This window comes from Phyllobates terribilis, unplaced genomic scaffold, assembly GCF_046119375.1.
Source record: "Phyllobates terribilis strain yellow unplaced genomic scaffold, ASM4611937v1 Scaffold_1__5_contigs__length_1240528914, whole genome shotgun sequence".
Taxonomy (NCBI): domain Eukaryota; kingdom Metazoa; phylum Chordata; class Amphibia; order Anura; family Dendrobatidae; genus Phyllobates; species Phyllobates terribilis.
In genome coordinates, this window is record NW_027362761.1 from 188,419,792 (window position 1) to 188,440,575 (window position 20,784).

The 20,784-nt window shown below is 39.9% G+C and overlaps 1 protein-coding gene across 2 annotated transcripts in view; it reads left to right on the plus strand.

The window, feature by feature from the left end:
- PCSK5 (proprotein convertase subtilisin/kexin type 5) overlaps positions 1-20,784 on the plus strand; it is a 955,602-nt gene that overhangs the window by 785,209 nt on the left and 149,609 nt on the right. For both annotated transcript variants that reach the window (XM_073670684.1, XM_073670692.1), the window contains exons 25-26: positions 10,373-10,415; positions 20,230-20,372. In XM_073670684.1, coding sequence (XP_073526785.1) covers positions 10,373-10,415; positions 20,230-20,372 — 186 coding nt within the window. The remainder of the gene's footprint in view (positions 1-10,372; positions 10,416-20,229; positions 20,373-20,784) is intronic.

A 20,784-nucleotide genomic window follows, 5' to 3' on the forward strand; every position in this document is an offset into this window, starting at 1 on the left:
GGCAGTGTATGTCACATGTCCTTGCCCTATAAGACCAAGCCATTTTCCCCATCGCCACCATTTTCTCACTGCTGCAGCTGCGTGTTAGACGGCACCGCTGTTGCTGTGTGCGCTATACCTTGTTAATTTCAAGCCAATTTTCGCACAAATCTACAGATAGCTTGGGAGTAGGGAATAGTTGTGATTGCAGTCCTTTTAAGGACTAGGTTACAGCATTTCCTACGACTTTTATCAGGCAGGTCTGTGCTCTTAAATAGATAGATTGTGGGAATAAAGACTAATTGTAATTGCAGTCCTTTTCAGGACTAGGTTACATCAGTTCCTATCAGTTTTTGCCAGGCAGGTCTGTGCCAGTGCTGTGCAAGTTTTTTTCACAGCATTTGGCTGAATCTAGCAAAGCTAATCCTTTTTGGCCTATTGCAGAGTGTGTTAGTCAGTGGAGTAGCCTATCTGTGTTGCAAGATATACCACCTGTGTATAGAATACCAATTTTTTTACTGCACCTAGTGAAGTAAAATCTTTTGGGCATAGCATCATTCTATTAGTCCATCTATACTGACCTCCATCAGGTTGCAAATTGAATATAATTTTTTTCTGCATCTAGCTCTGAAAAAATATTTGGGCTTCTAGCAGTGTGTGGGACTTGTTCTATTAGTCCATCTATACTGACCTCCATCAGGTTGCAAACTGAATATAATTTTTTTCTGCATCTAGCTCTGAAAAAATATTTGGCCTTCTAGCAGTGTGTGGGACTTGTTCTATTAGTCCATCTATACTGACCTCCATCACGCTGCAAATTCAAAATAATTTTTTGTCTGCATCTAGCTCTGAAAAAATATTTGGCCTTCTAGCAGTGTGTGGGACTTTCTCTATTAGTCCATCTATACTGACCTCCATCAGGTTGCAAATTAAAAATAATTTTTATCTGCATCTACCTCTGAAAAAATATTTGGGCTTCTAGCTGTGTGTGGGACTTGTTCTATTAGTCCATCTATACTGACCTCCATCAGGTTGCAAACTGAATATAATTTTTTTCTGCATCTAGCTCTGAAAAAATATTTCGCCTTCTAGCAGTGTGTGGGACTTTCTCTATTAGTCCATCTATACTGACCACCATCAGGTTGCAAATTAAAAATAATTTTTATCTGCATCTAGCTCTGAAAAAATATTTGGCCTTCTAGCAGTGTGTGGGACTTTCTCTATTAGTCCATCTATACTGACCTCCATCAGGTTGCAAATTAAAAATAATTTTTTGTCTGCATCTAGCTCTGAAAAAATATTTGGCCTTCTAGCAGTGTGTGGGACTTTCTCTATTAGTCCATCTATACTGACCTCCATCAGGTTGCAAATTCAAAATAATTTTTTGTCTGCATCTAGCTCTGAAAAAATATTTGGCCTTCTAGCAGTGTGTGGGACTTTCTCTATTAGTCCATCTATACTGACCTCCATCAGGCTGCAAATTAAAAATAATTTTTATCTGCATCTACCTCTGAAAAAATATTTGGCCTTCTAGCTGTGTGTGGGACTTGTTCTATTAGTCCATCTATACTGACCTCCATCAGGTTGCAAACTGAATATAATTTTTTTCTGCATCTAGCTCTGAAAAAATATTTGGCCTTCTAGCAGTGTGTGGGACTTTCTCTATTAGTCCATCTATACTGACCTCCATCAGGTTGCAAATTAAAAATAATTTTTATCTGCATCTACCTCTGAAAAAATATTTGGCCTTCTAGCTGTGTGTGGGACTTGTTCTATTAGTCCATCTATACTGACCTCCATCAGGTTGCAAACTGAATATAATTTTTTTCTGCATCTAGCTCTGAAAAAATATTTGGCCTTCTAGCAGTGTGTGGGACTTTCTCTATTAGTCCATCTATACTGACCACCATCAGGTTGCAAATTTTAAATAATTTTTATCTGCATCTAGCTCTGAAAAAATATTTGGCCTTCTAGCAGTGTGTGGGACTTTCTCTATTAGTCCATCTATACTGACCTCCATCAGGTTGCAAATTAAAAATAATTTTTTGTCTGCATCTAGCTCTGAAAAAATATTTGGCCTTCTAGCAGTGTGTGGGACTTTCTCTATTAGTCCATCTATACTGACCTCCATCAGGTTGCAAATTCAAAATAATTTTTTGTCTGCATCTAGCTCTGAAAAAATGTTTGGCCTTCTAGCAGTGTGTGGGACTTTCTCTATTAGTCCATCTATACTGACCTCCATCAGGCTGCAAATTAAAAATAATTTTTATCTGCATCTACCTCTGAAAAAATATTTGGCCTTCTAGCTGTGTGTGGGACTTGTTCTATTAGTCCATCTATACTGACCTCCATCAGGTTGCAAATTAAAAATCATTTTTTGTCTGCATCTAGCTCTGAAAAAATATTTGGCCTTCTAGCAGTGTGTGGGACGTTCTCTATTAGTCCATCTATGCTGACCTCCATCAGGTTGCAAATTAAAAATAATTTTTATCTGCATCTAGCTCTGAAAAAATATTTGGCCTTCTAGCAGTGTGTGGGACTTTCTCTATTAGTCCATCTATACTGACCTCCATCAGGCTGCAAATTAAAAATAATTTTTATCTGCATCTACCTCTGAAAAAATATTTGGCCTTCTAGCTGTGTGTGGGACTTGTTCTATTAGTCCATCTATACTGACCTCCATCAGGTTGCAAACTGAATATAATTTTTTTCTGCATCTAGCTCTGAAAAAATATTTGGCCTTCTAGCAGTGTGTGGGACTTTCTCTATTAGTCCATCTATACTGACCTCCATCAGGTTGCAAATTAAAAATAATTTTTATCTGCATCTACCTCTGAAAAAATATTTGGCCTTCTAGCTGTGTGTGGGACTTGTTCTATTAGTCCATCTATACTGACCTCCATCAGGTTGCAAACTGAATATAATTTTTTTCTGCATCTAGCTCTGAAAAAATATTTGGCCTTCTAGCAGTGTGTGGGACTTTCTCTATTAGTCCATCTATACTGACCACCATCAGGTTGCAAATTAAAAATAATTTTTATCTGCATCTAGCTCTGAAAAAATATTTGGCCTTCTAGCAGTGTGTGGGACTTTCTCTATTAGTCCATCTATACTGACCTCCATCAGGTTGCAAATTTAAAATAATTTTTTGTCTGCATCTAGCTCGAAAAAATATTTGGCCTTCTAGCAGTGTGTGGGACTTTCTCTATTAGTCCATCTATACTGACCTCCATCAGGTTGCAAATTCAAAATAATTTTTTATCTGCATCTAGCTCTGAAAAAATATTTGGCCTTCTAGCAGTGTGTGGGACTTTCTCTATTAGTCCATCTATACTGACCTCCATCAGGCTGCAAATTAAAAATAATTTTTATCTGCATCTACCTCTGAAAAAATATTTGGCCTTCTAGCTGTGTGTGGGACTTGTTCTATTAGTCCATCTATACTGACCTCCATCAGGTTGCAAACTGAATATAATTTTTTTCTGCATCTAGCTCTGAAAAAATATTTGGCCTTCTAGCAGTGTGTGGGACTTTCTCTATTAGTCCATCTATACTGACCTCCATCAGGTTACAAATTAAAAATAATTTTTTGCCTGCATCTAGCTCTGAAAAAATATTTGGCCTTCTAGCAGTGTGTGGGACTTTCTCTATTAGTCCATCTATACTGACCTCCATCAGGCTGCAAATTAAAAATAATTTTTATCTGCATCTACCTCTGAAAAAATATTTGGCCTTCTAGCTGTGTGTGGGACTTGTTCTATTAGTCCATCTATACTGACCTCCATCAGGTTGCAAATTAAAAATCATTTTTTGTCTGCATCTAGCTCTGAAAAAATATTTGGCCTTCTAGCAGTGTGTGGGACTTTCTCTATTAGTCCATCTATACTGACCTCCATCAGGTTGCAAATTCAAAATAATTTTTTGTCTGTATCTAGCTCTGAAAAAATATTTGGCCTTCTAGCAGTGTGTGGGACTTGTTCTATTAATCCATCTATACAGACCTCCATCAGGTTGCAAACTGAATATAATTTTTTTCTGCATCTACCTCTGAAAAAATATTTGGGCTTTTAGCTGTGTGTGGGACTTGTTCTATTAGTCCATCTATACTGACCTCCATCAGGTTGCAAACTGAATATAATTTTTTTCTGCATCTAGCTCTGAAAAAATATTTGGCCTTCTAGCAGTGTGTGGGACTTGTTCTATTAGTCCACCTATACTGACCTCCATCAGGTTGCAAATTCAAAATAATTTTTTGTCTGTATCTAGCTCTGAAAAAATATTTGGCCTTCTAGCAGTGTGTGGGACTTTCTCTATTAGTCCATCTATACTGACCTCCATCAGGTTGCAAACTGAATATATTTTTTTTCTGCATCTACCTCTGAAAAAATATTTGGGCTTCTAGCTGTGTGTGGGACTTGTTCTATTAGTCCATCTATACTGACCTCCATCAGGTTGCAAATTGAATATAATTTTTTTCTGCATCTAACCCAGCCAATAGTTTTGGCCTAATACCACAGTTTGGCCACTCAGCTCTGCTCGGTTCCCATCCATTGTTTTTTTGTGCAAACAACTCCAGAGTTGTGAATTAGTTAACCACCAAAATTAGTGGAAAAAGGCCTGCTGCTGGTGGAAAGGGGAATAGGCGTGTTGGGAAGGGGAAAAAAGGTTGTGTCCGTGGGGTAGGTGTTAAAGCAACAGTAACATCTGCAGAAGAAAGACCATCTTCCAGCCAAACTAAAATGTCTACTTCTTTTAGCGGACAATGTGATAAGATCCCTTTCTTACGGCCTCGCCAATCGCTACAAATTCCAGATGAGGCACAAAAACAGCAGGTGCTTCAACGGATATCAAGTGCTCCTTTAAGTGGGCTCTCCTCCACATCAACTTCAACATCACAAATACTCCAGTCCTCAAAGGTGTCACCCCAATCGCACTTGCTTCCTCACAGCTCCCAAATCTCCAGCTGCCCGTCTGAGTATGAGGTAGAACAGATGGTTGAGTCTGCAGAGCTGTTTACTCATACTATAGCCTGGGAATCAGAGGTCGACTCCAGCGCTTCTGTGAATCCAGACGAGGAAATGATCTGCACTGATGCCCAGAATCTTTATGAGTCGGATCCAGGACCAGACGCAGAAGGTTCTGACCATAATGTAGACCCTCATTCCCAAACTGTAACTCCTGTTGGTGGAGACAATGAGGAAGACGATGATGAGACTCAAATACCTGATTGGAGCGACAACTTTAGTTTTTTGTCAGGGCAGGAACAGGTTGGCTCTGAGGACGACGGGTGTGATAACGCACAGGGTGATGATGATGAGGTTGGAGATCCCACTTACTGTCAACCCACAGTCAGCCAAGAGATGAGGTCAGCAGAGGAGATGGAGGAAGATGCTAGTGACGACGAGGTCAGGTTGCGCCTTCCTGGACAGAGACGTAGTACTGGAAGCACGTCAACAACTGCATCCTCAAACACAACTCTGCCTCTCACCACAAGTCGTGGTGGCTCTTCAGGTCGCATGGGTGCTAAGCCTTGCATAGCCTGGGCATTTTTTCAGATCGATAAAGATGACCCAACTCGTGTTATCTGTAACATTTGTCAGCAAAAGCTAAGTAGAGGCCAAAAAATACATAGTTTGAGTACTTCATGCATGAACCGGCACATGGACATGAAGCATAAGTTGCAGTGGGAAGCTCAGTGTGCTACAATGCGGCCTAGCCGGCCGGGCCAACCACCGTCTGCCATATCTTGTGCATCCGCGGCCTCTTCATCCTCTGTGACTGGGGGGACAGCAGTCACACCTGTTTTGGGGCGCAGACCTGCCACCTCTTTACCCGCAACAGCCAGCGTGATTGGCAGGTCATCATTTTCTTTGGAGGTGGTAACACTAGCTGGTGTTGAGTGCTGTCCGACATCGATAGCACCACCTTTGGATCAAGGCAACCGAACATGTCCGCCTGCATCTTCCTCACAGACCGGCAGTTTGCCGGGAACACCCTTATCAACCCCGTCTAAGCACAATAGCCAGCCCTCGGTCCCTCAGATGTGGACAAGTAAAAGACCATTTCCTCCTAGCCATGAGAAAGCTAAGAGGTTGAATTTCACCATCTGCAAGCTCTTGGCTACAGAAATGCTGCCTTTCCGCCTGGTGGACACAGAGGATTTTCGAGACCTTATGTCCGTCGCAGTGCCCCAGTACCAGATGCCCAGTCGGCACTACTTCTCAAAGAAAGGTGTGCCTGCGCTCCACCAGCATGTCGCACACAACATCACCGCTTCTTTGAGAAACTCTGTGTGTGACAGGGTGCATTTCACCACAGACATTTGGACGAGTAGGCATGGACAGGGGCGTTACATGTCGCTGACTGGGCACTGTGTAACTATGGTGACAGCAGGACAAGGGGCTGCTGTCCAAGTCTTGCCGTCCCCACGAGTTGTGCGTCAATCCTCTTTATGTCAAAGTTCCTCCACTGCTTCTGCCTCCTCAACCTCCTCTCGGTCTTCCACCTGCACCCAAAGCCTGTCTGGTCATGCCACAAGCTTTCTAACTGCGCAGAAGGGATCCTGCACACCTCCTTACTATGCTGGCAGTAGGGCTCAACGTCATCAGGCGGTTTTTACTTTGAAATGTCTGGGAAATGTGAGTCACACAGCTGAGGAGTTGTGGTCAGCTCTGGAGAACCATTTTCATGAATGGTTGTCTCCACTGGACCTGAAACCAGGGAAGGCCGTGTGCGACAATGCTGCAAACCTGGGTGCGGCCCTTCGCCGGGGCAATGTCACACACGTGCTTTGTATGGCTCACGTGTTGAATCTGGTTGTCCAGCAATTTTTAGCCCACTATCCCAGACTAGATGGCCTTCTGCAGAGGGCACGGTCGCTGTGTGCTCACTTCCGCCGTTCGCATCCCGCAGCTCAGCGACTTACATCTCTACAGAAGTCGTTGGGCCTGCCACTTCACCGGCTAAAATGCGATGTGCCTACCCGGTGGAATTCAACTCTGCACATGTTGCAGCGACTGTGGCAGCACCGACAAGCCCTGGTGCAATACGTTCTGACGTATAGCCTGGGCCAACGAGATCCAGAGGTGGGGCAAATCACGCTGGAGGAGTGGTCTCAGATCAGGGACCTATGCACCCTTCTGCACAGTTTTGAAATGGCGACGAAGATGTTTAGTGCTGACGATGCCATTATCAGCATGACTATTCCGGTGATTTACATGCTGGAGCACATGTTAAACAGAATTCGGAGTCAGGTGGTGGCACAAGAGGAGGTGGAGGAAGTAGAGGAGGAGGAGTTGTATGCGGAAGGGCTAACATCTGCAAGGTCCAGACGGTCGGCAGCACCAAGGCGGCAGGCATGTGAGGGTGGGGGAGATGGTTTTACCAGGGCGCATGGAAGCAGCCAAACTAGTGAGGAAGGTGCAGGAGCCCAGGAAGAAGTGGAGGACGAACTGATGGAAGACTCATCAGATGAGGGAGACCTTGATCACATTTCTGTTGTGCGAGGTTGGGGAGAGAGGACAGGGGAAGGAAGCATGATTGTTACCTCGCCACCAACACAATGGTGATGGTGGCGAGGTAACAATCATGTAGAATTGATGGAAATATGAATGCCATCATGTACAATGATATGCTGGAGAATCAAGACTATGATCCTAAGAACACATCCAATTTAATAAAAAAATTTGTTTGCCAATCACCTGATTTTAACCCTATAGAGCACCTTTGGGATGAGTTAGGGTGACGAGTTTGGGCCCGTACCCATAGCAATAAAGATGAATTGTGTGCAGATTTGCAAATGGAATGAAGCAAGAACCCTCAAAATGTCTTGAATACCCTAGTGGCTTCAATGCCCCATCGGTGTAGTGCAGTAATTAAAGCAAGAGGTTATGCTACAAAATACTAAATTATGGCATTGTAAACAATGAATTACTCTCTATGTTGTGATCAATAAATAGTATATGCAAAACTTTTGGCAGTGAGTTTTCTTTAAATGACCATATCTAATATTCAAAAGCATTTTGGTTAAAATTAAGGTCCTGCTGGTGACAGCTTCATGCACTTTCAGTTCATCACCAGGGTAATGGCATCACAACAACCAGACAGAAGTAATCACACTTTAAAAAAGAAGCAAAACTTTTGGTCACCACTGCACATTAGATCAAAATCCACTGGCAGTTCTTCAATGGCAGATGTCAGGGAAAAGAAGGATCAATCACACTGAGTTTCAATATCCTTGGTTTCTTCAGAAGATAGACTGCTGCCAGTTGTGTATGGTAGTGAAATATTCCTCTTTTCTCATTGAGATAAATGGGCATTCAGTGAACAGTTACAGTAGCACGCTGTGGCCTTAATTGACTACTATTCCAGCTCCTATGGGTTGAAAGATAACCCAGCTTTTGCCCAGTACAGACTACATAACTCTACTGCCTGGTCAGACAGTAATACACTTTTCACTCCGATTTTGCTGCAGAACTATGAAGATTTGTAATTGATTGAAGCTAGAGTAAGCAATCATCTTCTGATTTACTTCTGCTTGTCTATGATGAAAGCACAAATCATGTCTACATACTAGGATCGCTCAACACCAGTACTGATCTACAATCCTGGAGAAACGTAAACAGGATACCCAAAGAGAATTGGTCAGCTTTCCTGACGTCAGTTTTAGTAATTATGTTTATTCCTTATTCTTATAAAATAACAATTCTGAAGCATCTTTTCTTAGAACTTTACATTGTTTGTTTCTCTATTTTTACCTCCTAAAATATGCAAAAATTGAGATCTGGGTCTTCGAAAGTTGGTGGTCTGCCATTATCCAATCAGTGCCTGGCTGTGTAGGGACACCGTTCTTTAAAAAAGAGAATCTTAATACCCAGTTGACAATTTGTTGTTAATTCCCAGGAAGAATAACAAACGAATGTCAAAAAATAGAGGACTAAGAAAAGATCCTTGAGAATAGTTACTTCAGGAGAAATAAAAGTATTTACTAAAATAGACTCATCAGGAGAGCTGACAGATTGTCATTAAATTCAGTAGGGGGTGACCCTGCTACTCCTTTCTTCACAATGACCTTTGCACAGGCTCACTTCAACATATAAGATAGGGTTAGGGTCTGACCATTCTATGTACATGTGTTGTTTCCTGAAACAATAGGAAGTTAGTCTAAAAATTTGTATTTTATTACAGATTGTGCTATGTAAATATAAATTAAAAAATAGCAAAAAAAAATACATTTAATGCAAAAACTTAATTCAATGAATAGGCCATTTTCTGGGGAAATCTTCAATTTATGGAAAGTAGTAAACAGGATAACACCAACTGTATTCAGCTTATTTGATTCTAAAATTCCAGGCATGTACAACACTTTAACGCTAGACCACAAGTGTCATTATGTCACAGGGGTCTTCATTAAACAAATGCCCTTGTTAATCCCAGTCAAATACATGTAATAACAGGAAAATGCTTCTGAGAAACCAAACTATGAAGCCAAAAGCCACTAAGACTATAATGATAGAAACATTCTACAGGTTACTGGTAGGTCAGATGCAAATGTTAGAGACACAAGATAGTTAACCCCTTCCTGCAATGGACACTTTTCCATTTTTGCGCTTACGTGTTTTCCTCACTTTTCTTTCATTTTTTTCATTGACATAGCTATAATGAAGGCATGTTTATTGCAGGATGAGTTATATGAATTACATCATTCATTTTACAAAATAATGGAATGAAACTGGGAGAAAAAAATCCAAGTGTGGTGATTGGTGGATAATTTGTTATCAGCTGTGTTGAGGTGTTACCAATCATTGTGATCCTGCCTCTGATAAGAAAATTCTTGTAAACTCTTTTTGAAAGGATATGAAGTATGATGCTAAAAAAACAATAGCTAGTGTGAAAAATGCAAGATTATTAATTTCATTTATTATTTTTATTATTTTAATGAAGATCGTAATATGAAAAAAAATGACAAAAATTATTTAAAAATACACAAAATCGGATTAAACAGTAGGTAACTTTCTGATGATACCTTCCCTTTAAGCTTTGTGCATTAATCCCATTTGATTGATAATATGGCATTTATAGGTAGGACTTTGTGCCACAACAATCATGGATAAATCATTTTAATTTGGTCCATGTCTGGAACACCACAGAGGAGAGTGGATAGACTGCTATGATCATTTATTTTACACAGCATGCAGTGGACATTGGCCTTCACCTGTCCTACACTTCCAGTTTATGTCTTTTCTTTAACTACTATTAGTGTGCTAAAATGGAATAATAACGCACCGACATTAATCTCAATTCATAATCTGGCATTTCCTAAGACTCTTCACATTAAATGCTATTAGGTAACAAATCTTCAGAAATGTTATAATAATGTATCTCTTTATTCTAGATGATCCTGATCTGTGTTCTTCCTGCTTTGCCAGTTATTATATGTAAGTTTACCCTTTAATTATTAAAGTGCACATTCATTTATTTACAGGATGCATTGGGGTGGGTTAAGTAAATGCAAAAATATACTGTATGTATGACATAAATTACGGCTGCACATTATACCACCTCACACAAGTGCATAGATTTAAAAGGAGTTGTACAGGATTAGAAAGACTGTTTTTTCTTAGAGAAGCCCTCCCACAAAGATTTTTTTTACTAAACCTGTGTATATGTGTATGTACTCCAGTGAGAGTGTTAATATGCTCACCTACCGCTGCCTTTTCTGGGATCCAGTGCCGTCCCGGTTCTCTTCTGACTGACATCACCGCTCTTCAGATTAGCCGGCTCTCTCTATGCTTTATGCGGGAGCCTGAAGTCACATATACAATGTAGAAAAAAAAACATACAAAAATTTAGATAAAAAAGGGGGTGATAAAAGCGTGGTGAGTGCGACACAAAGGCAGGTAATATCTACCTAAGAATTTATTGAAATAAGTGGGGCTACGCGTTTCAACTTTGGAAAGATGTCTGTCTGATATTGACATGCGTAGCCCCATTTTTTTTAACAAATTCTTGTGTAGATATTACCTGCCTTTTTGTCGCACTCAGCAGCACTTTTATCAACCACTTTTTTTATCTCCGTTTTTAACATTTTTTTTCTGATACATGGTGGTTCTTGGCCTGGACCATCATCTGGGGCAGCTGCAGCTGATTTCTTCCATCTTTGACTGTGAAGCAGGGTTGTGCCTGGTAGTATCTGCACATCCCTCCAAGGTGAGCGCACTACCATATGCCCTTCTGTCAGCTCTCACCATCTCCAATTTATTAAGGATTTCTGCACTATGGAGCGCCCAGCTTTTTTATTTAATTATAAGATAATATACAGTGTAGGTCTGTGGAGTCTTGTTCTGATGCTCCATAGGCTTACATTGTAAAATTCACTTCCGGGTCACACAGAGCGCAGTGTAACCCAGAAAGTCTAAACAACAGTGACATCACTGTCAAGAGGAGCGGAATGGCGCTGGATCATGGAGAAGGCGGTGGTAGGTGGGTATCTTAACACGCTGACAGTACACTACATACACATATACACAGATTTATTTTAAAAAAATCTTCATGGGAGGGCTTCTTTAAGAAACAGTGTCACACTTGTTCACATATTGTGTCTAGAATTGCAGCTCTACCTCATTCACTTTAAAAGCAATCTGTCAGTATGATCAATCCTCCAAAGCCATCTATGGTTATGCTGGTCAACAAAGAATTGAATGTAATGATACCTTGATATCTGCAATTCAGTGTCTTATTCCTGAGAAATCCACATTATTCTTATATACAAATGAGCTGTTAAGATCTATGGGCAGGACACAGATCTCCCTGAGAATCTGTCTCCTGAGCTTATTTTAAATGAAAGTTGGAGTTACCAGTGTGAGACATGTAGATCAGGAGAGCAGATTGACAGTCAGTACATGTCTCACACTGGTAAAACCCCCTTTAATTTAAAATAAGCTCTGGAGGCAGATTCTCATGAAGATCAGTGTCTGGCCCATAGATCTTATCAGCTAATTTACATATTAAGAAAAATGTGGATTTCTCTGGAACCACTACTTATACATTGATGCTCTATTTGTAGGAACCCCCGCCGATCAGCTGTAATCGGTGTCGGAGGTGGCGGCCACCGGCCGGAAGAACTTACTTGCTGAGTTTGGTCATCTTGTTGTAGTGGCTGCCACAAGGTACCGCACATCCGCCTCCCATTAAATTGAATAGGAGGCGGATGTGTAGTAGCCGGCGGCGGCCACCATACCTAGACGGCCAAGCTCAGCAAGTAAGTACTTCCAGCCGGTGGCCACTGCAGCCGACACCAATAACAATGCCAAATGCTGGACCTGTGCCGATCAGACATTGATACCCTATCCTAAGGGCATCAATGTATCAGTAGTGGACAACTTCTTTAATTTTACAGGCAGGAGTCACCACAACGTCAAGACCCAGCTCCATCCACTTAGGGATTAGTGAAAATGTTGTAAAAATGGCAAAACTTTTGCTCAGCATCACGCAAAAGTTTTCTGGCATAAAATCTTTGATTAATCGAGGCTATAGTCTGACGATCTGACTTGTCACTTCAGCAGGTCTCTCCCTATGTACACACGATTGGACAGTCCAGTCAATGACCTGCAGCAGCGCCGGGATCTTTAAATGCCAGAGCATTTTAGAGAAAAATATACCTGGCTGCATTCGTGCCACCAGGCCCTGATATGCCCTGATTCATGCTGTCCTCAGTCTGGGTAGGATAATCAGGTGACAGGTTTCCATCAATATAGCTAAGTTGCAAGAGCAGACACAACACAAAGGATAGTGTGGTGCTGTTTCTAGAGTCAAAATCCATGTTTTTCTAATTTTGTGCAAACCCATTGAGACTCAGTTAACATGCTTTGTGATTTCCTTTTCACAATAAAACCCACAAAACTATGCTACATGTGTGCGAGTGTGCAACAGAACTCATTGAATTGTATTCGGACCTGTCTCCAGGCCGTGTATGTCAGACCTGGTATGGATCTCCCATAGATGATCATGATGTGAAGTTATACCCATTAAAAAATCTGATCCTGGAGAGTATAACAGCAAACAAGATCATCTATGTGAATCCCATAGGAATTACATGGTAGCACAAGACCCATTGATTTTCCCGGAAATTCTTAACCAATATAATAAAAACACGTGACACACTAAATTTGTGGAATAAATAAGCCGTGATGTTTTTATTAAGAGTTACTTTAAATTAATATGAATAGGTAAATACCATAAATAGTTTTAATATTATCATCCATAAATTTTAATATTATAAAATTCTCATAAAACCATATAACAACCATAAACAAAGACCAACTCCACACAGCAAAAGCTGGGCGATTATCCACCAGCCAGGACCCCCCAACAAAAACATCACAGCCATTTCTCCATAGCATTTTGCTAACCCGAATTAAAAATATCCAGATCTATGTCTGACAAATGTACTAAATCTCTCCTAAATAAACCTGGCACAAATCCCTCTAAATCAGAATGCCTGTAAGAAAAACCTCCTAGCAAATTCGTAAATTTTTCCATCAATCTACTCAGTCTTTTCCTCATTGTCTCGAAAAACTTGCAATCTAAACCTTACCAAACTAATCTTGGGACTATTTCTGAATAAACTAAACAAGCATTGGGAAACCAACATTTAATTAAAGAAACATCTCTACGTATTAACCAAAGAAGGTGCAAAGTTTTTAGCTTACCTGTGTCATTTCCACCTGCATGAATTATAATTAAATGTGGATTTGGCCATAACAAAGATACTTTTTTAAGTTCATTAGGAACATTTTCCCACCTTAGACCTCTAACACCATACCAGAAAACATTGAAATTTTACAAGATCAAAAGATAAGTTTTCAGAATAAGACCTCTTGTTTGCCCTCTTCTGGGCCCAATGAATATACAAGATCCAGATAACCATTGTACCTGAGAGATGAATATTAAAGTTTAACAATTAATTCTGGTCTTGCATAAATCTTGTACCAGTTAGATTCCCATCTACCTATCTTTTTAATTGTGCTTTCATTCAAACCTGAGATGATATCTTCATTTTTTCCAAACCTAGTTTCAATAAACGTTTCTTAAGCACTGCATTGAATTGAAATTTCATAATCGGAATAAGATCAACTTGTATAAATAAAGAACCTTTATGAACTGGTCTAATGCGTAACCATTTTATGAGGTTAAAAACCGGGCATAAATTAACATTCTTCAAACTATGTACCCTAATCCAGCTTCCTTTCCCCCTTCCGATCTGTTTTTGATCTTTTTATATACACTAGCATATTTTTTTTTATTTTTTTAAATAACCTCTTCAAACATTAAACCAAAAAATCTCTTCTTACTCTCAAAAGCAGCTCACCAATTCTTAACGCAGCGAAAAAAGCTTATAGAAAAATTGCTCTAAATAAGCAGGCTTCAAAATTATTAAAACAAACTTCAGCTAAAACTAAAGAAAGCTTTTGCAGCAAAACAATAGAAATTGGTCGCCTATCATCCGGCGTTGCAAACACTCTCCTAAAACCTTTTAAAGCTTGCTTTACAGGAAAAAATACATATAAAAGGAAAAAGATTATTTTTTAGAGAACAAATAATTAAAAAATAATAAAACAGATTCTAGTATGATAGGTGAGTTGGGAAAGGGATCCCTTCTTGATCCACTTCTGGAAATAGTAAACAAAATGCTTCCCACTGGTGGCGAGAAAGGGCATTAGCTATTAATTTATTGCCATTCTCTATCAACGAGCTTTTACCTATATGTTCTGTTTAAGACAAAAAAAAAAACAACTAAATGTCTAATTAGTTTTGCTGAGCAAAAACATTTTGAAGTAAGAGTATTCAGTGCTAAATCAACACCTTGATCATCCGAAAGAAATATAATTCTCCTATTCTGCAGCTTAGTACCCAAAATAACCAATGCCACTAAAATAGCTAAATGCTTTAATGTTACCAAGCTTTTAACCACCTTTGATTACACTAAAGAGAAAGGCCATTCAGCCATTGATCAATTGACCATCAAAAAACACTCTATAAATTCAGCCCATCTGAAGAAGCAAAATCAAACTGCCAACAACTACGTCCATTAAAAACTTCCAAAAATTTGTTCCAAACAGCCATATCTTCTTTTATGGCTTTTTGTTGAATGAACATGACATTTTGGAGACTAAATGCTTTTTGTGGCATCATACATCCTTCTTCTAAAAACCATACCCATAGGGATGATACGCAGAGAAAAATTCAACAATCTTAAAACAGATTGAAGCTCTTTAAACGTCTTTATCTTTTTGCAACATACTTTCAATAAGCCAAGCAATCTACTTACTTTAACTAAAGGTAATCTACATTCCAATTGTGATACCCAAAAATTCCAAGCAATTACAAGGAGAAACCGTCTTTTCTTCAGCTAAAGGTACACCAAACCACTCAGACAATTCTTTAAATTTTAATAACAACTTCAAACAACTATCAGAGCCATAATTTCCTATAAACAAAAAGTCGTCTAAATAAGGTAAAAACCCCTCCCTCCTTTACCTGAAACTGCAAAACCCAATGTAAAAAAGAACAAAAAGCTTCAAAATAAAAACATGATGAAGAAAAACCCATAGGTAAACTCCTGTCAAAATAAGACAGCTGAAAACCAAGTGAATTAAAACCTTTAATATTAATTGGTAACAATCTAAATGCAGATTTAATGTCAGTTTTTGCCATCAAAGCTCCTTTACCGAACGATTTCAACAGATCAACTGCTTGATCAAATGATGCATATTTGACTGACGACTCTGATTTACTTATCTCGTCATTCAATGAAGCACCAACAGGAAAAGAGATGGTGGATCAAACTAAAAGATCCCACGTCCTTTTAAGGTACTACTCCAAGAGGAGATAACCTAAAATTTTCTAATGGAGGAAAAGAAAAAAAAACAAAACCTGCTATTATCCCCATCTCTATTTCTTTCCTTATCTTTTCTTCAACCACATTTTCAAACATTTTTTACGGAAGACAAATTTTCCACCCAGCAGCACCCTTTACCAAAAAACTCAGGTACATAAAACCCGTTCTTGAATCCTTCAAAAAACAAATCAACCTGTCCTGGTTTGGGAACAGCTCGAGCCATGGACACATTCTTTCCAGCATCACTGGCTTGCACTCTTTTAAAAAGTTCTTTTGATCCTGGTTGCTGCTGATTGGATTGTGCATTCTTTTTGAAACATTTCAGCATGGGGTGCATACCCCCCCTGAAGGAGCACTCATTCCAAAATCTACAGTTGGTTTGCCATTTGCAAGCCGACTCATTGTAAACGAAGCAAAACCTCTTTTAGTCATTACAGGAACTGCTGTCCTGGAAAAACTGTTCCTCTGTAGTAACAGTGTTAATCCACAGCCCTACGTCTACACCCCATTTTAGTGAATTATGAACTGAAAGTTTGTGTCTAAACATGTCGTGATAATTGTACCAGGACATACCGTCAAAATTGCGGTATGCCTCCAATACAATATACATACGTTGGGATAAGCCCTAACACAAATGAGATTTCTTTTCACCTAAAAACAGAAGCGTAAATGAAAAAAACTTGAACCCAATTGTTGAAAGATTTAATAACCCCTTTTTTCTTATCACTTTCAGATTTTTCCATCCCTTTATCCTGCTTAGGAAAAGAATCTCTTAAAGGGAGCAATGAAAAAATGTGTATGCATTTTAAATTCCAAATACGCTCCTTAACTTAAATTAAACCCTAAAGGAGAGATTTCACAAACTAATCCTTCTTTGAGACAAGTCTCAGACACACCAGATCTTTTAGGAACTGATTTGCTAGACCTATCCCAAGAAACATCAGACCTAATGTTAGATAAAAACTCAGGCTCTTTAAACATGTCAAAAAACATTTCTTTAACTGTCTCTTTAAAAAAGTCTACATTAATATTAGAAGGAGGGACAGACAATGGCACATGAAATCTCTCACCCCTCCTTTCTGCTTCACGGCATCTATCTGGTCCTGGGGTACCTGTGATGTCTTCTTCACCGCTCATAACCTCTTGTAGTGGTGAGCACTGATGCCGCTAATCTTCTTTAGATCTTGCTGCTGCTTCTTCCTCAGATGATATATCGCTGGCGTCGCACTGGACACTGATGCACTTACTCTTCTTGCGCGTCCCCTAGCGGCCTGCACTGACAAAATAGCGCTTACCGCAACTTGCTCTGATGCTTCCGGTCTCTCAAGGATCACCGCCAGTTCACAGACGATCTTTGCTGAGGTAACGGACGCTGCCTTATGATGTTCGCGATGACGCGTCTCGGCCTTCGAACTTACGATAGGCGGTGACTTTCTTCTGGATCCGGTCTTTTTCCTGGCGGTCAGCAGCGGTGGTGAGCACGCATTACGGCGCCTCCGTTTCCTTTTCAAGTTTAGATAGCTGTGATGCTCGTCCTCAACCGCCGCTGCAGAATCCTCTTCAGGACTTACTTCTTGCTGAAACCCACTTGGTCTTCTCTCTTCTTCAGCAATTGATTGAAGATGTTGCTCCTTAAGGCATCTCTTCAGCCAATCTTCCCCGCCGGCTTCCCCCGCTCTCCTCAGCAGCTGTTCAATAAGGCTCTCCATCTGTCTTCTTTCTTGATCTGATGGCGAATGCCAGCAGCTGACTGGAACTGTTATTTAAATATAAGAGCAAACTCCTGCTCTTTTTCATCAACCAATCATAACTCTTCAAAAAGACCGTGCAGCATAACTGCCAAGAACCAGTTCACACCTGCTCGAGCCTCAGCACAGCTGACTCACATTTATATTCACCTACAAGAATAAACTGAACACAGCTGTTAATAATATATAACCTTATAAATGAGCTATAATAAAATACTCTCTTTATAGGGTCTGTGCGACCATGTATCCCCCATTTTAATATGGCGGGCCCCTCAATCTGCAGGACCTCTATAAATCTAAATAGCATGACCCTTATAGGATGCCATAGAAAAAAGGAATCGCACCACTGTATTTCCAAAAATATTACAAAACCTCTTTATCTATAGCGAGAAATGTGTAATAAAAGGAAGTGTATGTAGCACTCAATAGATTTTTAGCTTGTTATAATAATATGTAATACTTTATATGCCACACTTACCTTCATATCCACTAGCACCGCAGGGCCTCCCTAACAGAAAGAATTCAGATTTTATGCAAAGGAAAAGTCAAGGGGGATCTATATAACTACATGTATACATGCTGAATATTCCCTATATTTCACCTAAATAGATGTAGATTATTTCGGTTTCTACTTTCCAATTCCTGGAGAATAAATGCTGCTCATTCAGCTATAATCTCACATAACTATCTCATCAACAAACTACATCAGGTTTTTATTTTATTTCATTTCATTATTTCTATTGTATATGTAATATGTCTTCATGGATGTTGTAACATGGAATTATTATTTTTATGTGTTCACTTACTATATTACATATATCCACAGCAACACCATTGACCTGTCTACTGGTTTAGATTGAGCACTTTTTCCCATTTTTAAACCGTCAGTACAGTTATCCCTATTGTGATTGCTAATTAACTTGTGAATTCTGTTCTAACTGTAACTTTTAAAATACATTATCCGGATGACATATCCAAGCTTGGAAGCTTCAGATGGGTGGGAAGCATCGAGGACTCCTTTTTCTTCAATATACATATAATAGTTTTACAAGCAGTCAGCCATGTTTTTCTTAACCTGAACAACTTCTTTAACTCCGTGTGAATTGGGGAATTTGTGTTAGATTCTCTAATGTTTACAGCTTTAAATCACTTCATAAGTGGGCCGTCTACTTTCATCAGGACCTATGCAATAAACAATTGAAGGAGCTGTCCTTAGCAACCAATCAGCTTCATGTTCTCACTATTTACAAGCCGTTTTTAAAATGTAAGCTTCAACCTGATTGGTCACTTAGGACGACTGCTATACTTTTTCTTTTCAGTTATGATAATTTCCCCCTACCGTATTTAATTTTTTTACCAATTATAGAACTTTTCTAATCTGTGAATAAGCTGATACACTTATTTTCATTTATATAGGGACTCTGTCAGCACAAAATTGCAGTTCAAACGCATAGGCGCTCAATGCATATTAAGTCGCTAAACAGTTCAGTCACCTCCCCACCTACCGTATTGTTTTCGGGCTATAAGACGCACTTTTTTCCCAAAATATTTGGGAGGAAAATGGGGGTGCGTCTTATAGTTCGAATGTAGCTTACCTGGCTCGCTGTGGAGGAGGTGGCGGCAATGGAGTGGGGTCATAGAAGGCAGGAGCAGGGTTCCTCCTCCGGTGGTCTCCAGCAAAATGGCGTTGATGGCGGTGCATGTGCAGATCGAGATCTGGGCTCGTCATTGAGCTGAGATCCCAATCTGTGCATGGACAGTCACCGTGCCATTTTGCTGGAGAACGGCAGAGGTTAATCTGAGCATGTGCCACACCGGCCCCATTTTGCTTGAGAACGCCGGGACATGAATATGTGCAAGCACAGCCCACAGTGAAATTTAAAAAAGGAGGCTCATACAAATGTTCAGGGACCACAGCAGAGCTGAAGATCCTACCAACAGTCTTTCCCCTGCAGCTGTTGAAAAGTACAGCTCCCATCATGCCTGGACAAGTTAGGATGATGGGAGCTGTAATTTGGCAACAGCTGCAAAGCCACACAGGTTGTGCAAAACTGCTGTCCCCATACAAGAGTGTTGCACAACCTATGACCCTCCAGCAGCATATCTCCGCCATAACAGTGTCAGCAGACAACCCCATAACAGTGCATCAGCAGCAGATCTCCCCCATAACAGTGTCAGCAGACATGTTATTAAATATTTTACTACATTTTTTTGCTTCAAAATTTATTTTCCTATTTACCCCTCTAAAACCTCGGTAAATTTTATGGTCCGGTGCGTCTTATAGTCGGAAAACTTGTTTTGTATCTATCTTTGCCCCCATCTTCCTTGATTGACAGCTCTGGTCTTATAGTAGCCAAGTGAAAGTAGAAGTGGTTGGAGAATGAGATGGAGGAAAGGTGTACTGAACTGCTCTGCAATGCTAAGCATGCACAGAGCACCTGTGCTTGGTTTGAAGTCATTTTGTGCTGACAACTCCTATTTTTGCACTTGGTATTATCAGCACATTTCCAGACAAAATTGTCAGATGTTTCATCTTTTTAACGGCACTTGAGTAGTATTGTTGTATCCCTCTTTTATGGATAACCACATTATGTTTCTTCACAGGTTTGAGAATTTCTGCTACACGGTCTGTCCAGATAGCACATACAGCAACGACTCAATAATGAGATGCTTCCCATGTGAACTGTCATGTTTCACTTGTACTGAAAATGAGTGCATATATTGTGAGGAAGGTTTCTATCTGACAGGTAACTTGAGCACCATCACCATTTACCACAATCTACATATTCAGTTCTTTACAGAGATTGTCACCAATCCCCGATGGGGCTCATGATAAAACTTCTCTAAGGAAAACACACTATAGGAGGCCCACACAAACATATGGACAACATATAAACTCCATGCAGATGCTGCCTTAGGCTGGACTGCAAGGTAAAAGTGTTAATCCTTTAGCCACCAAGCAGAGCATGGCCTGATTTTCAATTTTGAGACAATATAAAATTACCCCAATACCCTTGTAAAGGAGTGGAAGAGCTGTTGGCACCCCTTCTGACAACCTTTGTATTGTTGTGATACATTGACTTGTTTGTATATGTTGTTTGATCTACTTTGGGGCCTGCAGCAGCTAGTTAGCCTGTGAACAGTGTTAATTATAGGGAA